Source organism: Paralichthys olivaceus, chromosome 17 (assembly GCF_024713975.1).
Source record: "Paralichthys olivaceus isolate ysfri-2021 chromosome 17, ASM2471397v2, whole genome shotgun sequence".
NCBI classification, from domain to species: domain Eukaryota; kingdom Metazoa; phylum Chordata; class Actinopteri; order Pleuronectiformes; family Paralichthyidae; genus Paralichthys; species Paralichthys olivaceus.
In genome coordinates, this window is record NC_091109.1 from 2,004,657 (window position 1) to 2,027,403 (window position 22,747).

Genomic DNA, 22,747 nt, shown 5'->3' on the forward strand with positions numbered 1-22,747 from the left:
GTAGTATTACTGCTGTATGTTTGTGAGTGTGCATAATTATAAGCCCCAACAACACAAATTTCAAAATAGACACGGGGGGGGGGGGGTTAAAGCGCCCCCGTCAGGTCACAGCATATATCGCCGCCCCTCCCCCACTCCCTTCAATACAACTTGACAAACCCTCTTCCTGTTTCGCGTCCCTTCGGTCACAAAAACACCGAAGAGCTCAGTTTCGCCCACCAGTCCAAACTCTGCTCTCAGACCAGGCACCATAACTCCAGCACAACCCGCTACCCTTTATATAACCACTATCCCTGTAATGATAAGCCCCGCTGGAGCCTTACATAACCTTAAAACATAATGTTTAACAGTTTGCTGAGTGAAAAACATGAACTGTCAGTGATTAACTCAGAGCATAGGTCGTATAAATGGGGCGTCTAGTTTAACCGTATGATATCACGATGTTGCCTAACGTGTAGGTTCTCGTTTGCTCTACTGCCCTTGTTTGTGTGCCCATCTGTGATCTCCAGCCACACCTTTCTACTGTCTGCACTATGTCGTCCGAAATATGATAAAGTCATAGGTTACTATGTCGTCCGAAATATGATAAAAAAAGTCATAGGTTAGTATGTCGTCCGAAATATGATAAAAAAAAAGTCATAGGTTACTATGTCGTCTGAAATATGATAAAAAAGTCATAGGTTAGTATGTCGTCCAAAATATGATAAAAAAGTCATAGGTTAGTATGTCGTCCAAAATGTGATAAAAAAGTCATAGGTTACTATGTCGTCCAAAATATGATAAAAAAGTCATAGGTTAGTATGTCGTCCAAAATGTGATAAAAAAGTCATAGGTTACTATGTCGTCCAAAATATGATAAAAAAGTCATAGGTTAGTATGTCGTCCAAAATGTGATAAAAAAGTCATAGGTTAGTATGTCGTCCAAAATGTGATAAAAAAGTCATAGGTTAGTATGTCGTCTGAAATATGATAAAAAAGTCATAGGTTAGTATGTCGTCAGAAATATGATAAAAAAGTCATAGGTTAGTATGTCGTCAGAAATATGTTAAAAAAGTCATAGATTACTATGTCGTCCAAAATCTCTTAAAAAGTCATAGGTTACTATGTCGTCCAAAATCGCTTAAAAAAAAATCATAGGTTAGTATGTCGTCCAAAATATGATAAACAAGTCATAGGTTACTATGTCGTCCGAAATCACTTAAAAAAGTCATAGGTTAGTATGTCGTCCAAAATATGATAAAAAAGTCATAGGTTACTATGTCGTCTGAAATATGATAAAAAAGTCATAGGTTACTATGTCGTCCAAAATATGATAAAAAAGTCATAGGTTACTATTGTTACGGCCCCAGCCCATGTCTGTGTCCTGTCTGTGTATGGTGTGTATGCTGTGTGGGTGTGTCTTGCAGGTTGCTGATTGTTAGCCGGCTGGAGGTTCCTGTGCAGGGCTCCCTGATTGGCTTGCTGTTATAAACCCCCTGCCGTGGGCTGTCTTGCTCTCTCACTCATCCCTGAGATCTCCATCCTGCTGCATCTTTTGTTATGTTCTGCACCTGACAACATGCACCACACATACTACATAACACTCAAACACCCTCACACACTACTGACGCTCACTTTCACATTCCATCGCTCATTTCCGTTTATGTTAAATCAATAAAGCATATTGTAATTCGCTACATCACGCTGCCTTGTCTGTGTTGTTGCGGCCTCAGAGCCAGGCGTAACAAAGTTGGGGGCTCGTCCGAAATATGATAAAAAAGTCATAGGTTAGTATGTCGTCCAAAATCGCTTAAAAAAATCATAGGTTAGTATGTCGTCCGAAATATGATAAAAAAGTCATAGGTTACTATGTCGTCCGAAATCACTTAAAAAAGTCATAGGTTAGTATGTCGTCCGAAATATGATAGAAAAGTCATAGGTTACTATGTCGTCCGAAATATGATAAAAAAATCATAGGTTAGTATGTTGTCCAAAATATGATAGAAAAGTCATAGGTTAGTATGGCGTCCAAAATATGATAAAAAAGTCATAGGTTACTATGTCGTCCAAAATATGATAAAAAAGTCATAGGTTAGTATGTCGTCCGAAATATGATAAAAAAGTCATAGGTTAGTATGTCGTCCGAAATATGATAAAAAAGTCATAGGTTAGTATGTCGTCCGAAATATGATAAAAAAGTCATAGGTTACTATGTCGTCAGAAATATGTTAAAAAAGTCATAGATTACTATGTCGTCCAAAATCTCTTAAAAAGTCATAGGTTACTATGTCGTCCGAAATATGATAAAAAAGTCATAGGTTACTATGTCGTCCGAAATATGATAAAAAAGTCATAGGTTAGTATGTCGTCCAAAATCGCTTAAAAAAATCATAGGTTAGTATGTTGTCCAAAATATGATAAAAAAAGTCATAGGTTAGTATGTCGTCCGAAATATGTTAAAAAAGTCATAGGTTAGTATGTCGTCCGAAATATGATAAAAAAGTCATAGGTTAGTATGTCGTCCAAAATCGCTTAAAAAAAATCATAGGTTAGTATGTTGTCCAAAATATGATAAAAAAGTCATAGGTTACTATGTCGTCCAAAATGTGATAAAAAAGTCATAGGTTAGTATGGCGTCCAAAATATGATAAAAAAGTCATAGGTTAGTATGTCGTCCAAAATCGCTTAAAAAAATCATAGGTTAGTATGTTGTCCAAAATATGATAAAAAAGTCATAGGTTACTATGTCGTCCGAAATCACTTAAAAAAGTCATAGGTTAGTATGTCGTCCAAAATATGATAAAAAAGTCATAGGTTACTATGTCGTCCGAAATATGTTAAAAAAGTCATAGGTTAGTATGTCGTCCAAAATCGCTTAAAAAAGTCATAGGTTAGTATGTCGTCCGAAATATGATAAAAAAGTCATAGGTTAGTATGTCGTCCGAAATATGATAAAAAAGTCATAGGTTAGTATGTCGTCCGAAATATGATAAAAAAAAAGTCATAAGTTACTATGTCGTCTGAAATATGTTAAAAAAGTCATAGGTTAGTATGTCGTCCGAAATATGATAAAAAAGTCATAGGTTAGTATGTCGTCCGAAATATGATAAAAAAGTCATAGGTTACTATGTCGTCCGAAATCACTTAAAAAAGTCATAGGTTAGTATGTCGTCCGAAATATGATAAAAAAGTCATAGGTTAGTATGTCGTCTGAAATATGAAAAAAAAGTCATAGGTTAGTATGTCGTCCAAAATGTGATAAAAAAGTCATAGGTTAGTATGTCGTCTGAAGTATGATAAAAAAGTCATAGGTTACTATGTCGTCCAAAATATGATAAAAAAGTCATAGGTTACTATGTCGTCCAAAATCGCTTAAAAAAATCATAGGTTAGTATGTTGTCCAAAATATGATAAAAAAGTCATAGGTTACTATGTCGTCCAAAATCTCTTAAAAAGTCATGGGTTACTATGTCGTCCGAAATATGATAAAAAAGTCATAGGTTAGTATGTCGTCTGAAATATGATAAAAAAGTCATAGGTTACTATGTCGTCCAAAATATGATAAAAAAGTCATAGGTTACTATGTCGTCCAAAATCTCTTAAAAAGTCATAGGTTACTATGTCGTCCGAAATATGATAAAAAAGTCATAGGTTACTATGTCGTCCGAAATATGATAAAAAAGTCATAGGTTAGTATGTCGTCCAAAATGTGATAAAAAAGTCATAGGTTAGTATGTCGTCCAAAATATTATAGAAAAGTCATAGGTTAGTATGTCGTCCAAAATATGATAAAAAAGTCATAGGTTAGTATGTCGTCTGAAATATGAAAAAAAAGTCATAGGTTACTATGTCGTCCGAAATATGATAAAAAAGTCATAGGTTAGTATGTCGTCCGAAATATGATAAAAAAGTCATTGGCTAGTATGTCGTCAGAAATATGTTAAAAAAGTCATAGATTACTATGTCGTCCAAAATCTCTTAAAAAGTCATAGGTTACTATGTCGTCCGAAATATGATAAAAAAGTCATAGGTTAGTATGTCGTCCAAAATCGCTTAAAAAAATCATAGGTTACTATGTCGTCCGAAATCACTTAAAAAAGTCATAGGTTAGTATGTCGTCTGAAATATGAAAAAAAAGTCATAGGTTAGTATGTCGTCCAAAATGTGATAAAAAAGTCATAGGTTAGTATGTCGTCCAAAATATGATAAAAAAGTCATAGGTTACTATGTCGTCCGAAATATGATAAAAAAGTCATAGGTTACTATGTCGTCCGAAATATGATAAAAAAGTCATAGGTTACTATGTCGTCCGAAATATGATAAAAAAGTCATAGGTTAGTATGTCGTCCAAAATCGCTTAAAAAAATCATAGGTTAGTATGTTGTCCAAAATATGATAAAAAAGTCATAGGTTACTATGTCGTCCGAAATCACTTAAAAAAGTCATAGGTTAGTATGGAGTCCAAAATATGATAGAAAAGTCATAGGTTACTATGTCGTCTGAAATATGATAAAAAAGTCATAGGTTAGTATGTCGTCCGAAATATGATAAAAAAGTCATAGGTTAGTATGTCGTCCGAAATCACTTAAAAAAGTCATAGGTTAGTATGTTGTCCAAAATATGATAAAAAAGTCATAGGTTACTATGTCGTCCGAAATCACTTAAAAAGTCATAGGTTAGTATGGAGTCCAAAATATGATAGAAAAGTCATAGGTTACTATGTCGTCTGAAATATGATAAAAAACTCATAGGTTAGTATGTCGTCCAAAATGTGATAAAAAAGTCATAGGTTAGTATGTCGTCCAAAATATGATAAAAAAGTCATAGGTTACTATGTCGTCCGAAATCACTTAAAAAAGTCATAGGTTAGTATGTCGTCCAAAATATGATAAAAAAGTCATAGGTTACTATGTCGTCCGAAATATGATAAAAAAGTCATAGGTTACTATGTCGTCCAAAATATGATAAAAAAGTCATAGGTTAGTATGTCGTCCGAAATATGATAAAAAAGTCATAGGTTACTATGTCGTCCGAAATCACTTAAAAAAGTCATAGGTTAGTATGTCGTCCAAAATATGATAGAAAAGTCATAGGTTAGTATGTCGTCTGAAATATGATAAAAAAGTCATAGGTTAGTATGTCGTCTGAAATATGATAAAAAAGTCATAGGTTAGTATGTCGTCTAAAATATGATAAAAAAGTCATAGGTTAGTATGTCGTCCAAAATATGATAAAAAAGTCATAGGTTAGTATGTCGTCTGAAATATGATAAAAAAGTCATAGGTTACTATGTCGTCCAAAATATGATAAAAAAGTCATAGGTTACTATGTCGTCCAAAATCTCTTAAAAAGTCATAGGTTACTATGTCGTCCGAAATATGATAAAAAAGTCATAGGTTAGTATGTCGTCCAAAATCGCTTAAAAAAGTCATAGGTTAGTATGTCGTCCGAAATATGATAAAAAAGTCATAGGTTAGTATGTCGTCCGAAATATGATAAAAAAGTCATAGGTTAGTATGTCGTCCGAAATATGATAAAAAAAAAGTCATAGGTTAGTATGTCGTCCGAAATATGATAAAAAAGTCATAGGTTACTATGTCGTCCGAAATCACTTAAAAAAGTCATAGGTTAGTATGTCGTCCGAAATATGATAAAAAAGTCATAGGTTAGTATGTCGTCCGAAATATGATAAAAAAGTCATAGGTTACTATGTCGTCTGAAATATGAAAAAAAAGTCATAGGTTAGTATGTCGTCCAAAATGTGATAAAAAAGTCATAGGTTAGTATGTCGTCTGAAGTATGATAAAAAAGTCATAGGTTACTATGTCGTCCAAAATATGATAAAAAAGTCATAGGTTACTATGTCGTCCAAAATCGCTTAAAAAAATCATAGGTTAGTATGTTGTCCAAAATATGATAAAAAAGTCATAGGTTACTATGTCGTCCAAAATCGCTTAAAAAAGTCATAGGTTAGTATGTCGTCTGAAATATGATAAAAAAGTCATAGGTTAGTATGGCGTCCAAAATATGATAGAAAAGTCATAGGTTAGTATGGCGTCCAAAATATGATAAAAAAGTCATAGGTTAGTATGTCGTCTGAAGTATGATAAAAAAGTCATAGGTTACTATGTCGTCCAAAATATGATAAAAAAGTCATAGGTTACTATGTCGTCCAAAATCTCTTAAAAAGTCATGGGTTACTATGTCGTCCGAAATATGATAAAAAAGTCATAGGTTAGTATGTCGTCTGAAATATGATAAAAAAGTCATAGGTTACTATGTCGTCCAAAATATGATAAAAAAGTCATAGGTTACTATGTCGTCCAAAATCTCTTAAAAAGTCATAGGTTACTATGTCGTCCGAAATATGATAAAAAAGTCATAGGTTACTATGTCGTCCGAAATATGATAAAAAAGTCATAGGTTAGTATGTCGTCCAAAATGTGATAAAAAAGTCATAGGTTAGTATGTCGTCCAAAATATTATAGAAAAGTCATAGGTTAGTATGTCGTCCAAAATATGATAAAAAAGTCATAGGTTAGTATGTCGTCTGAAATATGAAAAAAAAGTCATAGGTTACTATGTCGTCCGAAATATGATAAAAAAGTCATAGGTTAGTATGTCGTCCGAAATATGATAAAAAAGTCATTGGCTAGTATGTCGTCAGAAATATGTTAAAAAAGTCATAGATTACTATGTCGTCCAAAATCTCTTAAAAAGTCATAGGTTACTATGTCGTCCGAAATATGATAAAAAAGTCATAGGTTAGTATGTCGTCCAAAATCGCTTAAAAAAATCATAGGTTACTATGTCGTCCGAAATCACTTAAAAAAGTCATAGGTTAGTATGTCGTCTGAAATATGAAAAAAAAGTCATAGGTTAGTATGTCGTCCAAAATGTGATAAAAAAGTCATAGGTTAGTATGTCGTCCAAAATATGATAAAAAAGTCATAGGTTACTATGTCGTCCGAAATATGATAAAAAAGTCATAGGTTACTATGTCGTCCGAAATATGATAAAAAAGTCATAGGTTACTATGTCGTCCGAAATATGATAAAAAAGTCATAGGTTAGTATGTCGTCCAAAATCGCTTAAAAAAATCATAGGTTAGTATGTTGTCCAAAATATGATAAAAAAGTCATAGGTTACTATGTCGTCCGAAATCACTTAAAAAAGTCATAGGTTAGTATGGAGTCCAAAATATGATAGAAAAGTCATAGGTTACTATGTCGTCTGAAATATGATAAAAAAGTCATAGGTTAGTATGTCGTCCGAAATATGATAAAAAAGTCATAGGTTAGTATGTCGTCCGAAATCACTTAAAAAAGTCATAGGTTAGTATGTTGTCCAAAATATGATAAAAAAGTCATAGGTTACTATGTCGTCCGAAATCACTTAAAAAGTCATAGGTTAGTATGGAGTCCAAAATATGATAGAAAAGTCATAGGTTACTATGTCGTCTGAAATATGATAAAAAACTCATAGGTTAGTATGTCGTCCAAAATGTGATAAAAAAGTCATAGGTTAGTATGTCGTCCAAAATATGATAAAAAAGTCATAGGTTACTATGTCGTCCGAAATCACTTAAAAAAGTCATAGGTTAGTATGTCGTCCAAAATATGATAAAAAAGTCATAGGTTACTATGTCGTCCGAAATATGATAAAAAAGTCATAGGTTACTATGTCGTCCAAAATATGATAAAAAAGTCATAGGTTAGTATGTCGTCCGAAATATGATAAAAAAGTCATAGGTTACTATGTCGTCCGAAATCACTTAAAAAAGTCATAGGTTAGTATGTCGTCCAAAATATGATAGAAAAGTCATAGGTTAGTATGTCGTCTGAAATATGATAAAAAAGTCATAGGTTAGTATGTCGTCTGAAATATGATAAAAAAGTCATAGGTTAGTATGTCGTCTAAAATATGATAAAAAAGTCATAGGTTAGTATGTCGTCCAAAATATGATAAAAAAGTCATAGGTTAGTATGTCGTCTGAAATATGATAAAAAAGTCATAGGTTACTATGTCGTCCAAAATATGATAAAAAAGTCATAGGTTACTATGTCGTCCAAAATCTCTTAAAAAGTCATAGGTTACTATGTCGTCCGAAATATGATAAAAAAGTCATAGGTTAGTATGTCGTCCGAAATCACTTAAAAAAGTCATAGGTTAGTATGTTGTCCAAAATATGATAAAAAAGTCATAGGTTACTATGTCGTCCGAAATCACTTAAAAAAGTCATAGGTTAGTATGGAGTCCAAAATATGATAGAAAAGTCATAGGTTACTATGTCGTCTGAAATATGATAAAAAAGTCATAGGTTAGTATGTCGTCCGAAATATGATAAAAAAGTCATAGGTTACTATGTCGTCCGAAATCACTTAAAAAAGTCATAGGTTAGTATGTCGTCCAAAATATGATAGAAAAGTCATAGGTTAGTATGGCGTCCAAAATATGATAAAAAAGTCACAGGTTAGTATGTCGTCCAAAATGTGATAGAAAAGTCATAGGTTAGTATGGCGTCCAAAATGTGATAAAAAAGTCATAGGTTAGTATGTCGTCCAAAATATGATAAAAAAGTCATAGGTTAGTATGGCGTCCAAAATATGATAAAAAAGTCATAGGTTAGTATGTCGTCCAAAATGTGACAGAAAAGTCATAGGTTAGTATGGCGTCCAAAATGTGATAAAAAAGTCATAGGTTACTATGTCGTCTGAAATATGATAAAAAAGTCATAGGTTAGTATGTCGTCCGAAATCACTTAAAAAAGTCATAGGTTAGTATGTCGTCCAAAATATGATAGAAAAGTCATAGGTTAGTATGGCGTCCAAAATATGATAAAAAAGTCATAGGTTACTATGTCGTCCGAAATATGATAAAAAAGTCATAGGTTACTATGTCGTCCAAAATATGATAAAAAAGTCATAGGTTACTATGTCGTCCAAAATCTCTTAAAAAGTCATAGGTTACTATGTCGTCCGAAATATGATAAAAAAGTCATAGGTTACTATGTCGTCCGAAATATGATAAAAAAGTCATAGGTTAGTATGTCGTCCAAAATCGCTTAAAAAAATCATAGGTTAGTATGGCGTCCAAAATATGATAAAAAAGTCATAGGTTACTATGTCGTCCGAAATCACTTAAAAAAGTCATAGGTTAGTATGTCGTCCAAAATATGATAGAAAAGTCATAGGTTAGTATGGCGTCCAAAATATGATAAAAAAGTCATAGGTTACTATGTCGTCTGAAATATGATAAAAAAGTCATAGGTTAGTATGTCGTCCGAAATATGATAAAAAAAGTCATAGGTTAGTATGTCGTCCGAAATATGATAAAAAAAAAGTCATAGGTTACTATGTCGTCTGAAATATGTTAAAAAAGTCATAGGTTACTATGTCGCCCGAAATATGATAAAAAAGTCATAGGTTAGTATGTCGTCCGAAATATGATAAAAAAGTCATAGGTTACTATGTCGTCCGAAATCACTTAAAAAAGTCATAGGTTAGTATGTTGTCCAAAATATGATAAAAAAGTCATAGGTTACTATGTCGTCCGAAATCACTTAAAAAAGTCATAGGTTAGTATGTTGTCCAAAATATGATAAAAAAGTCATAGGTTACTATGTCGTCCGAAATCACTTAAAAAAGTCATAGGTTAGTATGTCGTCCAAAATCGCTTCAAAAAATCATAGGTTAGTATGTTGTCCAAAATATGATAAAAAAGTCATAGGTTACTATGTCGTCCGAAATCACTTAAAAAAGTCATAGGTTAGTATGTTGTCCAAAATATGATAAAAAAGTCATAGGTTACTATGTCGTCCGAAATCACTTAAAAAAGTCATAGGTTAGTATGTCGTCCAAAATATGATAGAAAAGTCATAGGTTAGTATGGCGTCCAAAATATGATAAAAAAGTCATAGGTTACTATGTCGTCTGAAATATGATAAAAAAGTCATAGGTTACTATGTCGTCTGAAATATGATAAAAAAGTCATAGGTTACTATGTCGTCCGAAATATGATAAAAAAGTCATGGGTTACTATGGCGTCCAAAATATGATAAAAAAGTCATAGGTTATTATGTCGTCCAAAATATGATAAAAAAGTCATAGGTTAGTATGTCGTCAGAAATATGTTAAAAAAGTCACAGGTTAGTATGTCGTCCAAAATATGATAAAAAAGTCATAGATTAGTATGTCGTCAGAAATATGTTAAAAAAGTCACAGGTTAGTATGTCGTCCAAAATCTCTTAAAAAGTCACAGGTTACTATGTCGTCCAAAATCTCTTAAAAAGTCATAGGTTACTATGTCGTCCGAAATATGATAAAAAAGTCATAGGTTACTATGTCGTCCGAAATATGATAAAAAAGTCATAGGTTAGTATGTCGTCCAAAATATGATAAAAAAGTCATAGGTTACTATGTCGTCCGAAATCACTTAAAAAAGTCATAGGTTAGTATGTCGTCCAAAATATGATAGAAAAGTCATAGGTTAGTATGGCGTCCAAAATATGATAAAAAAGTCATAGGTTACTATGTCGTCTGAAATATGATAAAAAAGTCATAGGTTAGTATGTCGTCCGAAATATGATAAAAAAGTCATAGGTTAGTATGTCGTCCGAAATATGATAAAAAAGTCATAGGTTAGTATGTCGTCCGAAATATGATAAAAAAAAAGTCATAGGTTACTATGTCGTCCAAAATATGATAGAAAAGTCATAGGTTAGTATGGCGTCCAAAATATGATAAAAAAGTCATAGGTTACTATGTCGTCTGAAATATGATAAAAAAGTCATAGGTTAGTATGTCGTCTGAAATATGTTAAAAAAGTCATAGGTTACTATGTCGCCCGAAATATGATAAAAAAGTCATAGGTTACTATGTCGTCCGAAATCACTTAAAAAAGTCATAGGTTAGTATGTTGTCCAAAATATGATAAAAAAGTCATAGGTTACTATGTCGTCCGAAATCACTTAAAAAAGTCATAGGTTAGTATGTCGTCCAAAATCGCTTAAAAAAATCATAGGTTAGTATGTTGTCCAAAATATGATAAAAAAGTCATAGGTTACTATGTCGTCCGAAATCACTTAAAAAAGTCATAGGTTAGTATGTCGTCCAAAATATGATAGAAAAGTCATAGGTTAGTATGGCGTCCAAAATATGATAAAAAAGTCATAGGTTACTATGTCGTCTGAAATATGATAAAAAAGTCATAGGTTACTATGTCGTCAGAAATATGTTAAAAAAGTCATAGATTACTATGTCGTCCAAAATCTCTTAAAAAGTCATAGGTTACTATGTCGTCCGAAATATGATAAAAAAGTCATAGGTTACTATGTCGTCCGAAATCACTTAAAAAAGTCATAGGTTAGTATGTCGTCCAAAATGTGATAAAAAAGTCATAGGTTAGTATGTTGTCCAAAATATGATAAAAAAGTCATAGGTTACTATGTCGTCAGAAATATGTTAAAAAAGTCACAGGTTAGTATGTCGTCCAAAATCTCTTAAAAAGTCATAGGTTACTATGTCGTCCAAAATCTCTTAAAAAGTCATAGGTTACTATGTCGTCTGAAATATGAAAAAAAAGTCATAGGTTAGTATGTCGTCCAAAATGTGATAAAAAAGTCATAGGTTAGTATGTCGTCCAAAATATGATAAAAAAAAAGTCATAGGTTACTATGTCTTCCGAAATATGATAAAAAAGTCATAGGTTAGTATGTCGTCCGAAATATGATAAAAAAGTCATAGGTTACTATGTCGTCAGAAATATGTTAAAAAAGTCACAGGTTAGTATGTCGTCCAAAATCTCTTAAAAAGTCATAGGTTACTATGTCGTCCAAAATCTCTTAAAAAGTCATAGGTTACTATGTCGTCTGAAATATGAAAAAAAAGTCATAGGTTAGTATGTCGTCCAAAATGTGATAAAAAAGTCATAGGTTAGTATGTCGTCCAAAATATGATAAAAAAAAAGTCATAGGTTACTATGTCTTCCGAAATATGATAAAAAAGTCATAGGTTAGTATGTCGTCCGAAATATGATAAAAAAGTCATAGGTTACTATGTCGTCCGAAATATGATTAAAAAAAAGTCATAGGTTACTATGTCGTCTGAAATATGTTAAAAAAGTCATAGGTTACTATGTCGTCCGAAATATGATAAAAAAGTCATAGGTTAGTATGTCGTCCGAAATATGATAAAAAAGTCATAGGTTAGTATGTCGTCCGAAATATGATAAAAAAAAAGTCATAGGTTAGTATGTCGTCCAAAATATGATAAAAAAAAAGTCATAGGTTACTATGTCTTCCGAAATATGATAAAAAAGTCATAGGTTAGTATGTCGTCCGAAATATGATAAAAAAGTCATAGGTTACTATGTCGTCCGAAATATGATTAAAAAAAAGTCATAGGTTACTATGTCGTCTGAAATATGTTAAAAAAGTCATAGGTTACTATGTCGCCCGAAATATGATAAAAAAGTCATAGGTTACTATGTCGTCCGAAATCACTTAAAAAAGTCATAGGTTAGTATGTTGTCCAAAATATGATAAAAAAGTCATAGGTTACTATGTCGTCCGAAATCACTTAAAAAAGTCATAGGTTAGTATGTCGTCCAAAATCGCTTAAAAAAATCATAGGTTAGTATGTTGTCCAAAATATGATAAAAAAGTCATAGGTTACTATGTCGTCCGAAATCACTTAAAAAAGTCATAGGTTAGTATGTCGTCCAAAATATGATAGAAAAGTCATAGGTTAGTATGGCGTCCAAAATATGATAAAAAAGTCATAGGTTAGTATGTCGTCTGAAATATGATAAAAAAGTCATAGGTTACTATGTCGTCAGAAATATGTTAAAAAAGTCATAGATTACTATGTCGTCCAAAATCTCTTAAAAAGTCATAGGTTACTATGTCGTCCGAAATATGATAAAAAAGTCATAGGTTACTATGTCGTCCGAAATATGATAAAAAAGTCATAGGTTAGTATGTCGTCCAAAATATGATAAAAAAGTCATAGGTTACTATGTCGTCCGAAATCACTTAAAAAAGTCATATGTCGTCCAAAATATGATAAAAACGTCATAGGTTACTATGTCGTCCGAAATCACTTAAAAAAGTCATAGGTTAGTATGTCGTCCAAAATGTGATAAAAAAGTCATAGGTTAGTATGTTGTCCAAAATATGATAAAAAAGTCATAGGTTACTATGTCGTCAGAAATATGTTAAAAAAGTCACAGGTTAGTATGTCGTCCAAAATCTCTTAAAAAGTCATAGGTTACTATGTCGTCCAAAATCTCTTAAAAAGTCATAGGTTACTATGTCGTCTGAAATATGAAAAAAAAGTCATAGGTTAGTATGTCGTCCAAAATGTGATAAAAAAGTCATAGGTTAGTATGTCGTCCAAAATATGATAAAAAAAAAGTCATAGGTTACTATGTCTTCCGAAATATGATAAAAAAGTCATAGGTTAGTATGTCGTCCGAAATATGATAAAAAAGTCATAGGTTACTATGTCGTCCGAAATATGATAAAAAAAAAGTCATAGGTTACTATGTCGTCTGAAATATGTTAAAAAAGTCATAGGTTACTATGTCGTCCGAAATATGATAAAAAAGTCATAGGTTAGTATGTCGTCCGAAATATGATAAAAAAGTCATAGGTTAGTATGTCGTCCGAAATATGATAAAAAAAAGTCATAGGTTACTATGTCGTCTGAAATATGTTAAAAAAGTCATAGGTTACTATGTCGCCCGAAATATGATAAAAAAGTCATAGGTTACTATGTCGTCCGAAATCACTTAAAAAAGTCATAGGTTAGTATGTTGTCCAAAATATGATAAAAAAGTCATAGGTTACTATGTCGTCCGAAATCACTTAAAAAAGTCATAGGTTAGTATGTCGTCCAAAATCGCTTAAAAAAATCATAGGTTAGTATGTCGTCCAAAATATGATAGAAAAGTCATAGGTTACTATGTCGTCCGAAATATGATAAAAAAGTCATAGGTTACTATGTCGTCCGAAATATGATAAAAAAGTCATAGGTTACTATGTCGTCAGAAATATGTTAAAAAAGTCATAGATTACTATGTCGTCCAAAATCTCTTAAAAAGTCATAGGTTACTATGTCGTCCGAAATATGATAAAAAAGTCATAGGTTAGTATGTCGTCCAAAATATGATAAAAAAAAAGTCATAGGTTACTATGTCTTCCGAAATATGATAAAAAAGTCATAGGTTAGTATGTCGTCCGAAATATGATAAAAAAGTCATAGGTTACTATGTCGTCCGAAATATGATAAAAAAAAAGTCATAGGTTACTATGTCGTCTGAAATATGTTAAAAAAGTCATAGGTTACTATGTCGTCCGAAATATGATAAAAAAGTCATAGGTTAGTATGTCGTCCGAAATATGATAAAAAAGTCATAGGTTAGTATGTCGTCCGAAATATGATAAAAAAAAAGTCATAGGTTACTATGTCGTCTGAAATATGTTAAAAAAGTCATAGGTTACTATGTCGCCCGAAATATGATAAAAAAGTCATAGGTTACTATGTCGTCCGAAATCACTTAAAAAAGTCATAGGTTAGTATGTTGTCCAAAATATGATAAAAAAGTCATAGGTTACTATGTCGTCCGAAATCACTTAAAAAAGTCATAGGTTAGTATGTCGTCCAAAATCGCTTAAAAAAATCATAGGTTAGTATGTCGTCCAAAATATGATAGAAAAGTCATAGGTTACTATGTCGTCCGAAATATGATAAAAAAGTCATAGGTTACTATGTCGTCCGAAATATGATAAAAAAGTCATAGGTTACTATGTCGTCAGAAATATGTTAAAAAAGTCATAGATTACTATGTCGTCCAAAATCTCTTAAAAAGTCATAGGTTACTATGTCGTCCGAAATATGATAAAAAAGTCATAGGTTACTATGTCGTCCGAAATATGATAAAAAAGTCATAGGTTACTATGGCGTCCAAAATATGATAAAAAAGTCATAGGTTACTATGTCGTCTGAAATATGATAAAAAAGTCATAGGTTACTATGTCGTCCGAAATATGATAAAAAAGTCATAGGTTAGTATGTCGTCCGAAATCACTTAAAAAAGTCATAGGTTACTATGTCGTCCGAAATATGATAAAAAAGTCATAGGTTACTATGTCGTCCGAAATATGATAAAAAAATCATAGGTTACTATGTCGTCCGAAATATGATAAAAAAGTAATAGGTTACTATGTCGTCCGAAATCACTTAAAAAAGTCATAGGTTAGTATTTCGTCCAAAATATGATAAAAAAGTCATAGGTTACTATGTCGTCCGAAATCACTTAAAAAAGTCATAGGTTAGTATGTCGTCCAAAATATGATAGAAAAGTCATAGGTTACTATGTCGTCCGAAATCACTTAAAAAAGTCATAGGTTAGTATTTCGTCCAAAATATGATAAAAAAGTCATAGGTTACTATTGTTACGGCCCCAGCCCATGTCTGTGTCCTGTCTGTGTATGGTGTGTATGCTGTGTGGGTGTGTCTTGCAGGTTGCTGATTGTTAGCCGGCTGGAGGTTCCTGTGCAGGGCTCCCTGATTGGCTTGCTGTTATAAACCCCCTGCCGTGGGCTGTCTTGCTCTCTCACTCATCCCTGAGATCTCCATCCTGCTGCATCTTTTGTTATGTTCTGCACCTGACAACATGCACCACACATACTACATAACACTCAAACACCCTCACACACTACTGACGCTCACTTTCACATTCCATCGCTCATTTCCGTTTATGTTAAATCAATAAAGCATATTGTAATTCGCTACATCACGCTGCCTTGTCTGTGTTGTTGCGGCCTCAGAGCCAGGCGTAACAAAGTTGGGGGCTCGTCCGAAATATGATAAAAAAGTCATAGGTTAGTATGTCGTCCAAAATCGCTTAAAAAAATCATAGGTTAGTATGTCGTCCGAAATATGATAAAAAAGTCATAGGTTACTATGTCGTCCGAAATCACTTAAAAAAGTCATAGGTTAGTATGTCGTCCGAAATATGATAGAAAAGTCATAGGTTACTATGTCGTCCGAAATATGATAAAAAAATCATAGGTTAGTATGTTGTCCAAAATATGATAGAAAAGTCATAGGTTAGTATGGCGTCCAAAATATGATAAAAAAGTCATAGGTTACTATGTCGTCCAAAATATGATAAAAAAGTCATAGGTTAGTATGTCGTCCGAAATATGATAAAAAAGTCATAGGTTAGTATGTCGTCCGAAATATGATAAAAAAGTCATAGGTTAGTATGTCGTCCGAAATATGATAAAAAAGTCATAGGTTACTATGTCGTCAGAAATATGTTAAAAAAGTCATAGATTACTATGTCGTCCAAAATCTCTTAAAAAGTCATAGGTTACTATGTCGTCCGAAATATGATAAAAAAGTCATAGGTTACTATGTCGTCCGAAATATGATAAAAAAGTCATAGGTTAGTATGTCGTCCAAAATCGCTTAAAAAAATCATAGGTTAGTATGTCGTCCAAAATATGATAGAAAAGTCATAGGTTACTATGTCGTCTGAAATATGAAAAAAAAGTCGTATGTCGTCCAAAATGTGATAAAAAAGTCATAGGTTAGTATGTTGTCCAAAATATGATAAAAAAGTCATAGGTTACTATGTCGTCCGAAATCACTTAAAAAAGTCATAGGTTAGTATGTCGTCCAAAATCGCTTAAAAAAATCATAGGTTAGTATGTCGTCCAAAATATGATAGAAAAGTCATAGGTTACTATGTCGTCCGAAATATGATAAAAAAGTCATAGGTTACTATGTCGTCCGAAATATGATAAAAAAGTCATAGGTTACTATGTCGTCAGAAATATGTTAAAAAAGTCATAGATTACTATGTCGTCCAAAATCTCTTAAAAAGTCATAGGTTACTATGTCGTCCGAAATATGATAAAAAAGTCATAGGTTACTATGTCGTCCGAAATATGATAAAAAAGTCATAGGTTACTATTGTTACGGCCCCAGCCCATGTCTGTGTCCTGTCTGTGTATGGTGTGTATGCTGTGTGGGTGTGTCTTGCAGGTTGCTGATTGTTAGCCGGCTGGAGGTTCCTGTGCAGGGCTCCCTGATTGGCTTGCTGTTATAAACCCCCTGCCGTGGGCTGTCTTGCTCTCTCACTCATCCCTGAGATCTCCATCCTGCTGCATCTTTTGTTATGTTCTGCACCTGACAACATGCACCACACATACTACATAACACTCAAACACCCTCACACACTACTGACGCTCACTTTCACATTCCATCGCTCATTTCCGTTTATGTTAAATCAATAAAGCATATTGTAATTCGCTACATCACGCTGCCTTGTCTGTGTTGTTGCGGCCTCAGAGCCAGGCGTAACAAAGTTGGGGGCTCGTCCTGGATAAGTGCTGGGCGTTTAGTGGATTTGTTGCCTTGTTGGTACGTATTTCGTCTTTGACGTTCTGAGTGAGCGCAGTAATTGGGTATTGCTGTCTGTGTAATTAGCGGCGCTTGTTGGATGTGATTGACTGATCTTGTGCGGCGTGTGACGTCGGGTTTGTGGGGTTCCCTTTGTGGGGATTCCCTAGGTGAACGGTGACGTGTTTCTCCCTTTGTGCGTTGGCGCGCATGCGTTTGTGAGTTGTGAGCAGGTGTGTTTTTCCTATAGCCGGTTTTCATTCATTCATGCGGAACGGACTTTGGCGGAAGCGGAGAAAGGTGAGTGTCGGACAAGGTGTGTGTGCAGTGTTCTGTCGGAGTTTTTCCTGGTAAGTTTAGCGGCGTCTCTCCTTTGGGATTCGTCGGCGGGGGTTGTTAGTGTTGGGGTACGGTGGTTGAGAGCTTCCCTTTCCCCTTTTCCCATAACCTGCTCGGGAGCACTGTCCGTGGTTTCGGGGTGGTGACCAGTTTACTGGTGGCTGCTTTCGAACCAGCGGGCTCTAGGTGCATAAATACCCGCCGCTACGCCTCATGAAGACTAGGGGGGAGTTAGGTAGTTAGTTTCTGGTTAGGCAGATAACTAGCGGGGGAACTCCGACTGAAAGCGCACAGGTGGGTCTGACATTTTACTTTTTCTGTTTTTCTCGCAAGTGATTGAGATGGATGTAATAGTGAAGGCGTTTTTGGAGGAGCCGTCTGAGCAGTGGTTGGATGAGTGTTCTAGGGAGCAGTTGCTTAAAATAGTGGACTATTATGAGGTCGATGTAGGGGACAGACGTGTTAAGGAGACCATTCGGTCCAATTTGAAGGTGCATTTGTGTAAAATGAAGGTTTTGGGCACCGTGAAAGAAGCTGGCGCTTCTGTGTGTGATGACTCGGTTGCGAGTCTTGGTGTTGGTCTTGGGTTGTCCTTCGAGCAGCAAAAGGAGTTGCTGGAGTTGCGTCTGAAGTTTGAGGCAGAGAAGGAGCTTTCTTTGGAGAGGATTAAGCAGGAGACTGAGTTGGCGAAACTGGAGCTGCAGAGGCAACAGCTGCAGGTGGCTCGTGAGGAAAGAGCAGCGGCTGGTTTGTTACCTGGTGGTCCCTCTGTGTCTGGGGGAAATGCGGTACGTGCTGATGCTGGTAATGATTTGAGTGATTTGAGGCTTGTGCCCAAATTTAATGAACGTGATCCAGAGACGTTTTTTCTAATGTTTGAGCGTCTGGGGGATGCACGGGGGTGGTCTGAGGCCACACGCGCATTGTTGTTGCAGTGTGTGATAACCGGCAGGGCCCAGGAGGCTTATTCGTCCTTGAGTAGCAGTGAGTGTGGGAATTACGCAACAGTAAAATCAGCTATTCTGAAGGCATTTGAGCTTGTCCCTGAGGCTTATCGCCAGCGATTTAGGACTGGGAAGAGAGGTGAGAAGTCTCACATGGAGTTTGCACGTGACTTGTCCACTTATTTTGATCGCTGGTGTGTTGCTACAGATGTTGAGTCATATGATGGTCTGCGGGAGCTGGTTATTTTGGAGCAGTTCAAGAACTCGCTGTCGGAGCGCATTGCTACTTACATCAGTGAGCGCAAAGTTAAAACGACAGCTGAGGCCGCTGCCTTGGCCGATGATTATGTGCTGACGCACGGGGGGGATGCTCCTGTGGCTCGCGGTGGCGGGCACAGGGACGCTTTCTCCGGTGGCAGTGCTGGGTCTGGGCGCCCTGTAAGACCAACAGACCAGCAGAGGGACGAACGTGGTGCACGTGAGTCTAATAAAGTTTGTAATTATTGTCACAAACGGGGCCATTGGAGGCGTGATTGTTATGCGTTAAAGTCCAGGTTGAAGCACACTGAGTCCAGTTTTACTCCCAAGCCAGCAATGTTAGTTGCGCTGGTCTTGGAGGATTTGACGGCAGGTACTGAGGCGGGGCCTCAGGTAGCCGGTGTGGGGCTCAAGTCTTTTAAGCCGTTTATCAGTGACGGTGTTGTTTCCCTGGTAGGTAGTGACAAGAAAGTGCGCGTAAAGATACTGCGGGATACGGCTGCTTTCGATTCTTTTATTTTGACGTCAGTCTTACCGTTTTCAGATGAGACTTACACCGGCTCATTTATCCCTGTGCTTGGGATGGGATTGAAAGTTTTGCGCGTGCCTCAGCATAAAATGATGTTGTCTTGTGATCTTTTTCAGGGTGAAGTGGTGGTTGGTGTGCGCCCGGCTTTACCTCTGGATGGAATTGAAGTGATTCTGGGTAATGGCATATGCGGTAGCAAGGTTTGGGGGGATGTTCCCCCTCCTATTGTGGTTCCGGTTCCCCTCGTTAGCAGTGAACCTGATAAGAACGAGAGGGAGTTCCCTGATGTATTTACTGCATGCGCTGTGACGCGGGCCATGGCGCGCACGCAGGCAGATGGGAGTTCCGCAGAAGAAGTTGACAGTTCACTGCAGCATGATGTAAAATGTTCTGATGTACCTTGGTCTGTCTCTTACAGTGAGTTGGTGGAGCAGCAGCAAACGGATGTCTCCCTTAAGGCGTTGCGGGAGATGGTTTGCCCTGTTGGTGAGGTGGGAAATCACGCTCAGTGTTATTTTATTGATAATGGTGTGTTGGTGAGGAAATGGGTGCCTCAGTGGGAAAATTTTGTTGGGGATCCTGTTTACCAAGTTGTTGTTCCCACTAACCCGCACACACTTGATTGAACATGATATTGATGTAGGTGATTCTAAACCCATTAAACAGAAGTTCTACCGTCTTCATCCAGAGAAGCGACAATTTCTTGATGCTGAGGTTAAGTTTATGTTGGAGAATGACATGGCGGAGCCGTCCTGCTCTTCTTGGGCCTCGCCTTGCTTGCTCGTTCCAAAGTCGGATAACACGCCCAGATTTTGTTCAGACTTTCGTAAAGTAAATAGTGTCACAAAACCTGATTGTTTTCCCCTCCCTCGTGTGGAGGATTGTGTCGACCAGTTTGGGTCAGCTAAATTTGTGAGCAAATTTGATTTGCTCAAGGGATATTGGCAGGTCCCACTGTCTGAGAGGGCAAGAGACATTGCAGCATTTATTACATCCACAGGCTTATATTCCTATTCAGTCATGCCTTTTGGTTTGCGCAACGCGCCGGCGACCTTCCAACGCCTGATGAACAGGGTTGTGGGAGATCTGGAAGGTTGTTCAGTGTATTTAGACGATGTTGTCATTTACTCAGATGATTGGGACGTCCATCTTTACCGCATTGGCGAGTTGTTTGACCGCTTGGCTCACGCACATTTAACTGTGAATCTGGCCAAATGTGACTTTGCGAAGGCCACGGTTACTTATCTTGGTCGTGTGGTGGGTCAGGGTAGAGTTTGTCCTGTGAGAGCAAAGGTGCAAGCTATTGATAACTATGTTCCTCCTACAACCAAGAAAGAACTGATGAGGTTTTTGGGGCTCGTTGGGTACTATCGTTGTTTTTGTAGGAATTTTTCTACTGTGGTTGCACCTCTTACTAACCTGTTGAAGGCTAAAACTATGTTTGACTGGTCTTCTGAGTGTCAGTCTGCGTTTGAGAATGTGAAGGCCCTTATTTGTCATGCTCCGGTTTTGGCTGCTCCTTTGTGGGATAGGCCCTTTAAAGTTGAGGCAGATGCCAGTTATGTGGGGGCGGGAGCAGTGTTGCTGCAACCTGATGACTTGGGAGTGGATAAGCCTGTTTGTTTTTTTTCACGGAAGTTTAATAAGCATCAGTTAAATTATTCTGTTATTGAAAAGGAAACACTGGCTTTGGTTTTGGCTTTGCAGCATTTCAGTGTCTATGTTAGTTCTGGACCTGTTGTTGTTTTGACAGATCACAACCCTTTGACATTTCTGAGTTCACTGCAATGTCCGAACCAACGTTTAATTCGGTGGGCCCTGTTGTTGCAGTCATTTTGCCTTGAAATCCGCCATATCAAGGGCTGTGACAATGTGGTAGCTGACGCCTTGTCAAGGGCTCCATGTGATTAATCTGTTTGCTGTATATTCATATTGGTGTCTGTTTTATTTGTTTCAGGTATCGCCTGCTCCCTTGTCCTTTTCCCTTCTACCTCTTGGGCTGCCAGGGTTCCGTGTGGGACCCTGTCTTTATGGGGGGGGGGGTGTTATGGCCCCAGCCCATGTCTGTGTCCTGTCTGTGTATGGTGTGTATGCTGTGTGGGTGTGTCTTGCAGGTTGCTGATTGTTAGCCGGCTGGAGGTTCCTGTGCAGGGCTCCCTGATTGGCTTGCTGTTATAAACCCCCTGCCGTGGGCTGTCTTGCTCTCTCACTCATCCCTGAGATCTCCATCCTGCTGCATCTTTTGTTATGTTCTGCACCGGACAACATGCACCACACATACTACATAACACTCAAACACCCTCACACACTACTGACGCTCACTTTCACATTCCATCGCTCATTTCCGTTTATGTTAAATCAATAAAGCATATTGTAATTCGCTACATCACGCTGCCTTGTCTGTGTTGTTGCGGCCTCAGAGCCAGGCGTAACAACTATGTCGTCCAAAATATATCTCTAATACCTCTAATTATCTCTAATATCTCTAGTTCTCACTAACATCTCTAATTATCTCTCTAATCTCTAATATCTCAAATTCTTTACATCTCTCTACTTTTCTAGATATTTGTAATATCTGTAATATCTCTAATTATCTCTAATATTTCTAATTATCTCTAATATCTCTAATTCTTTAAGTATGTCTAATATCTCTATTATCTCAAATTTTCTAAATATCTCTAATATCATCACACCAGAGAAAGTATTTCCTGTGTAAGGAAACTTCAACAAACACAGAGGTTGTATAAATAAGAAATCTCTGCTCCAGTGGTTCTTACTTTGATGTAAATAAGTGAGTTGGAGGTCTCACTGTTGCCTGGTTACTATTGTGTAAGACAACAATAATCTGGAAGTACTTTCACTTGAAAAACAGGAACATTAAAATATCAGTCATTTTACCGGAGGCGTGACTTTTGTTGAGTATTAACTGAGAGGAACTGACTCATATTTTCAGCTATTTCCTGGAGACAAAATCCCTTTTTGTACCTGTAAATCTGACAGTAACTTTCACAAGGACGTGTAATGAGCTAAAATGACGTGACTTCTTACCTGCCAAGGATGCGAGACTCCCCTGTTTCAACACACAGCTGGGAGCTGAGGGCTTCAAAGCTGGAATTCTCCAAAAGTTTCATTGCTGTCTGAAAAACAAAATATAAAAAGGTTGTGTCAGTTAAAGATCATATCAGGAAAATAAATTATTTTAGTCCCTCGTTTTGCTTCTACACCAACAAAGTAAGAGAGAAAACAAGTTGTAATGACACCGAGGGAACTGCTAGAGTTACCGT

General features: G+C 36.0%; 1 protein-coding gene across 1 annotated transcript in view; it reads right to left on the bottom strand.

The window, feature by feature from the left end:
- The window catches only part of maf1b (MAF1 homolog, negative regulator of RNA polymerase III b), a 29,060-nt gene that overhangs the window by 4,166 nt on the left and 2,147 nt on the right, over nt 1-22,747 (bottom strand). The window contains exon 2 of the mRNA XM_020087496.2: nt 22,512-22,600. Within this exon, the coding sequence (XP_019943055.1) occupies nt 22,512-22,594 (83 nt within the window). The 5' untranslated portion in view covers nt 22,595-22,600. The remainder of the gene's footprint in view (nt 1-22,511; nt 22,601-22,747) is intronic.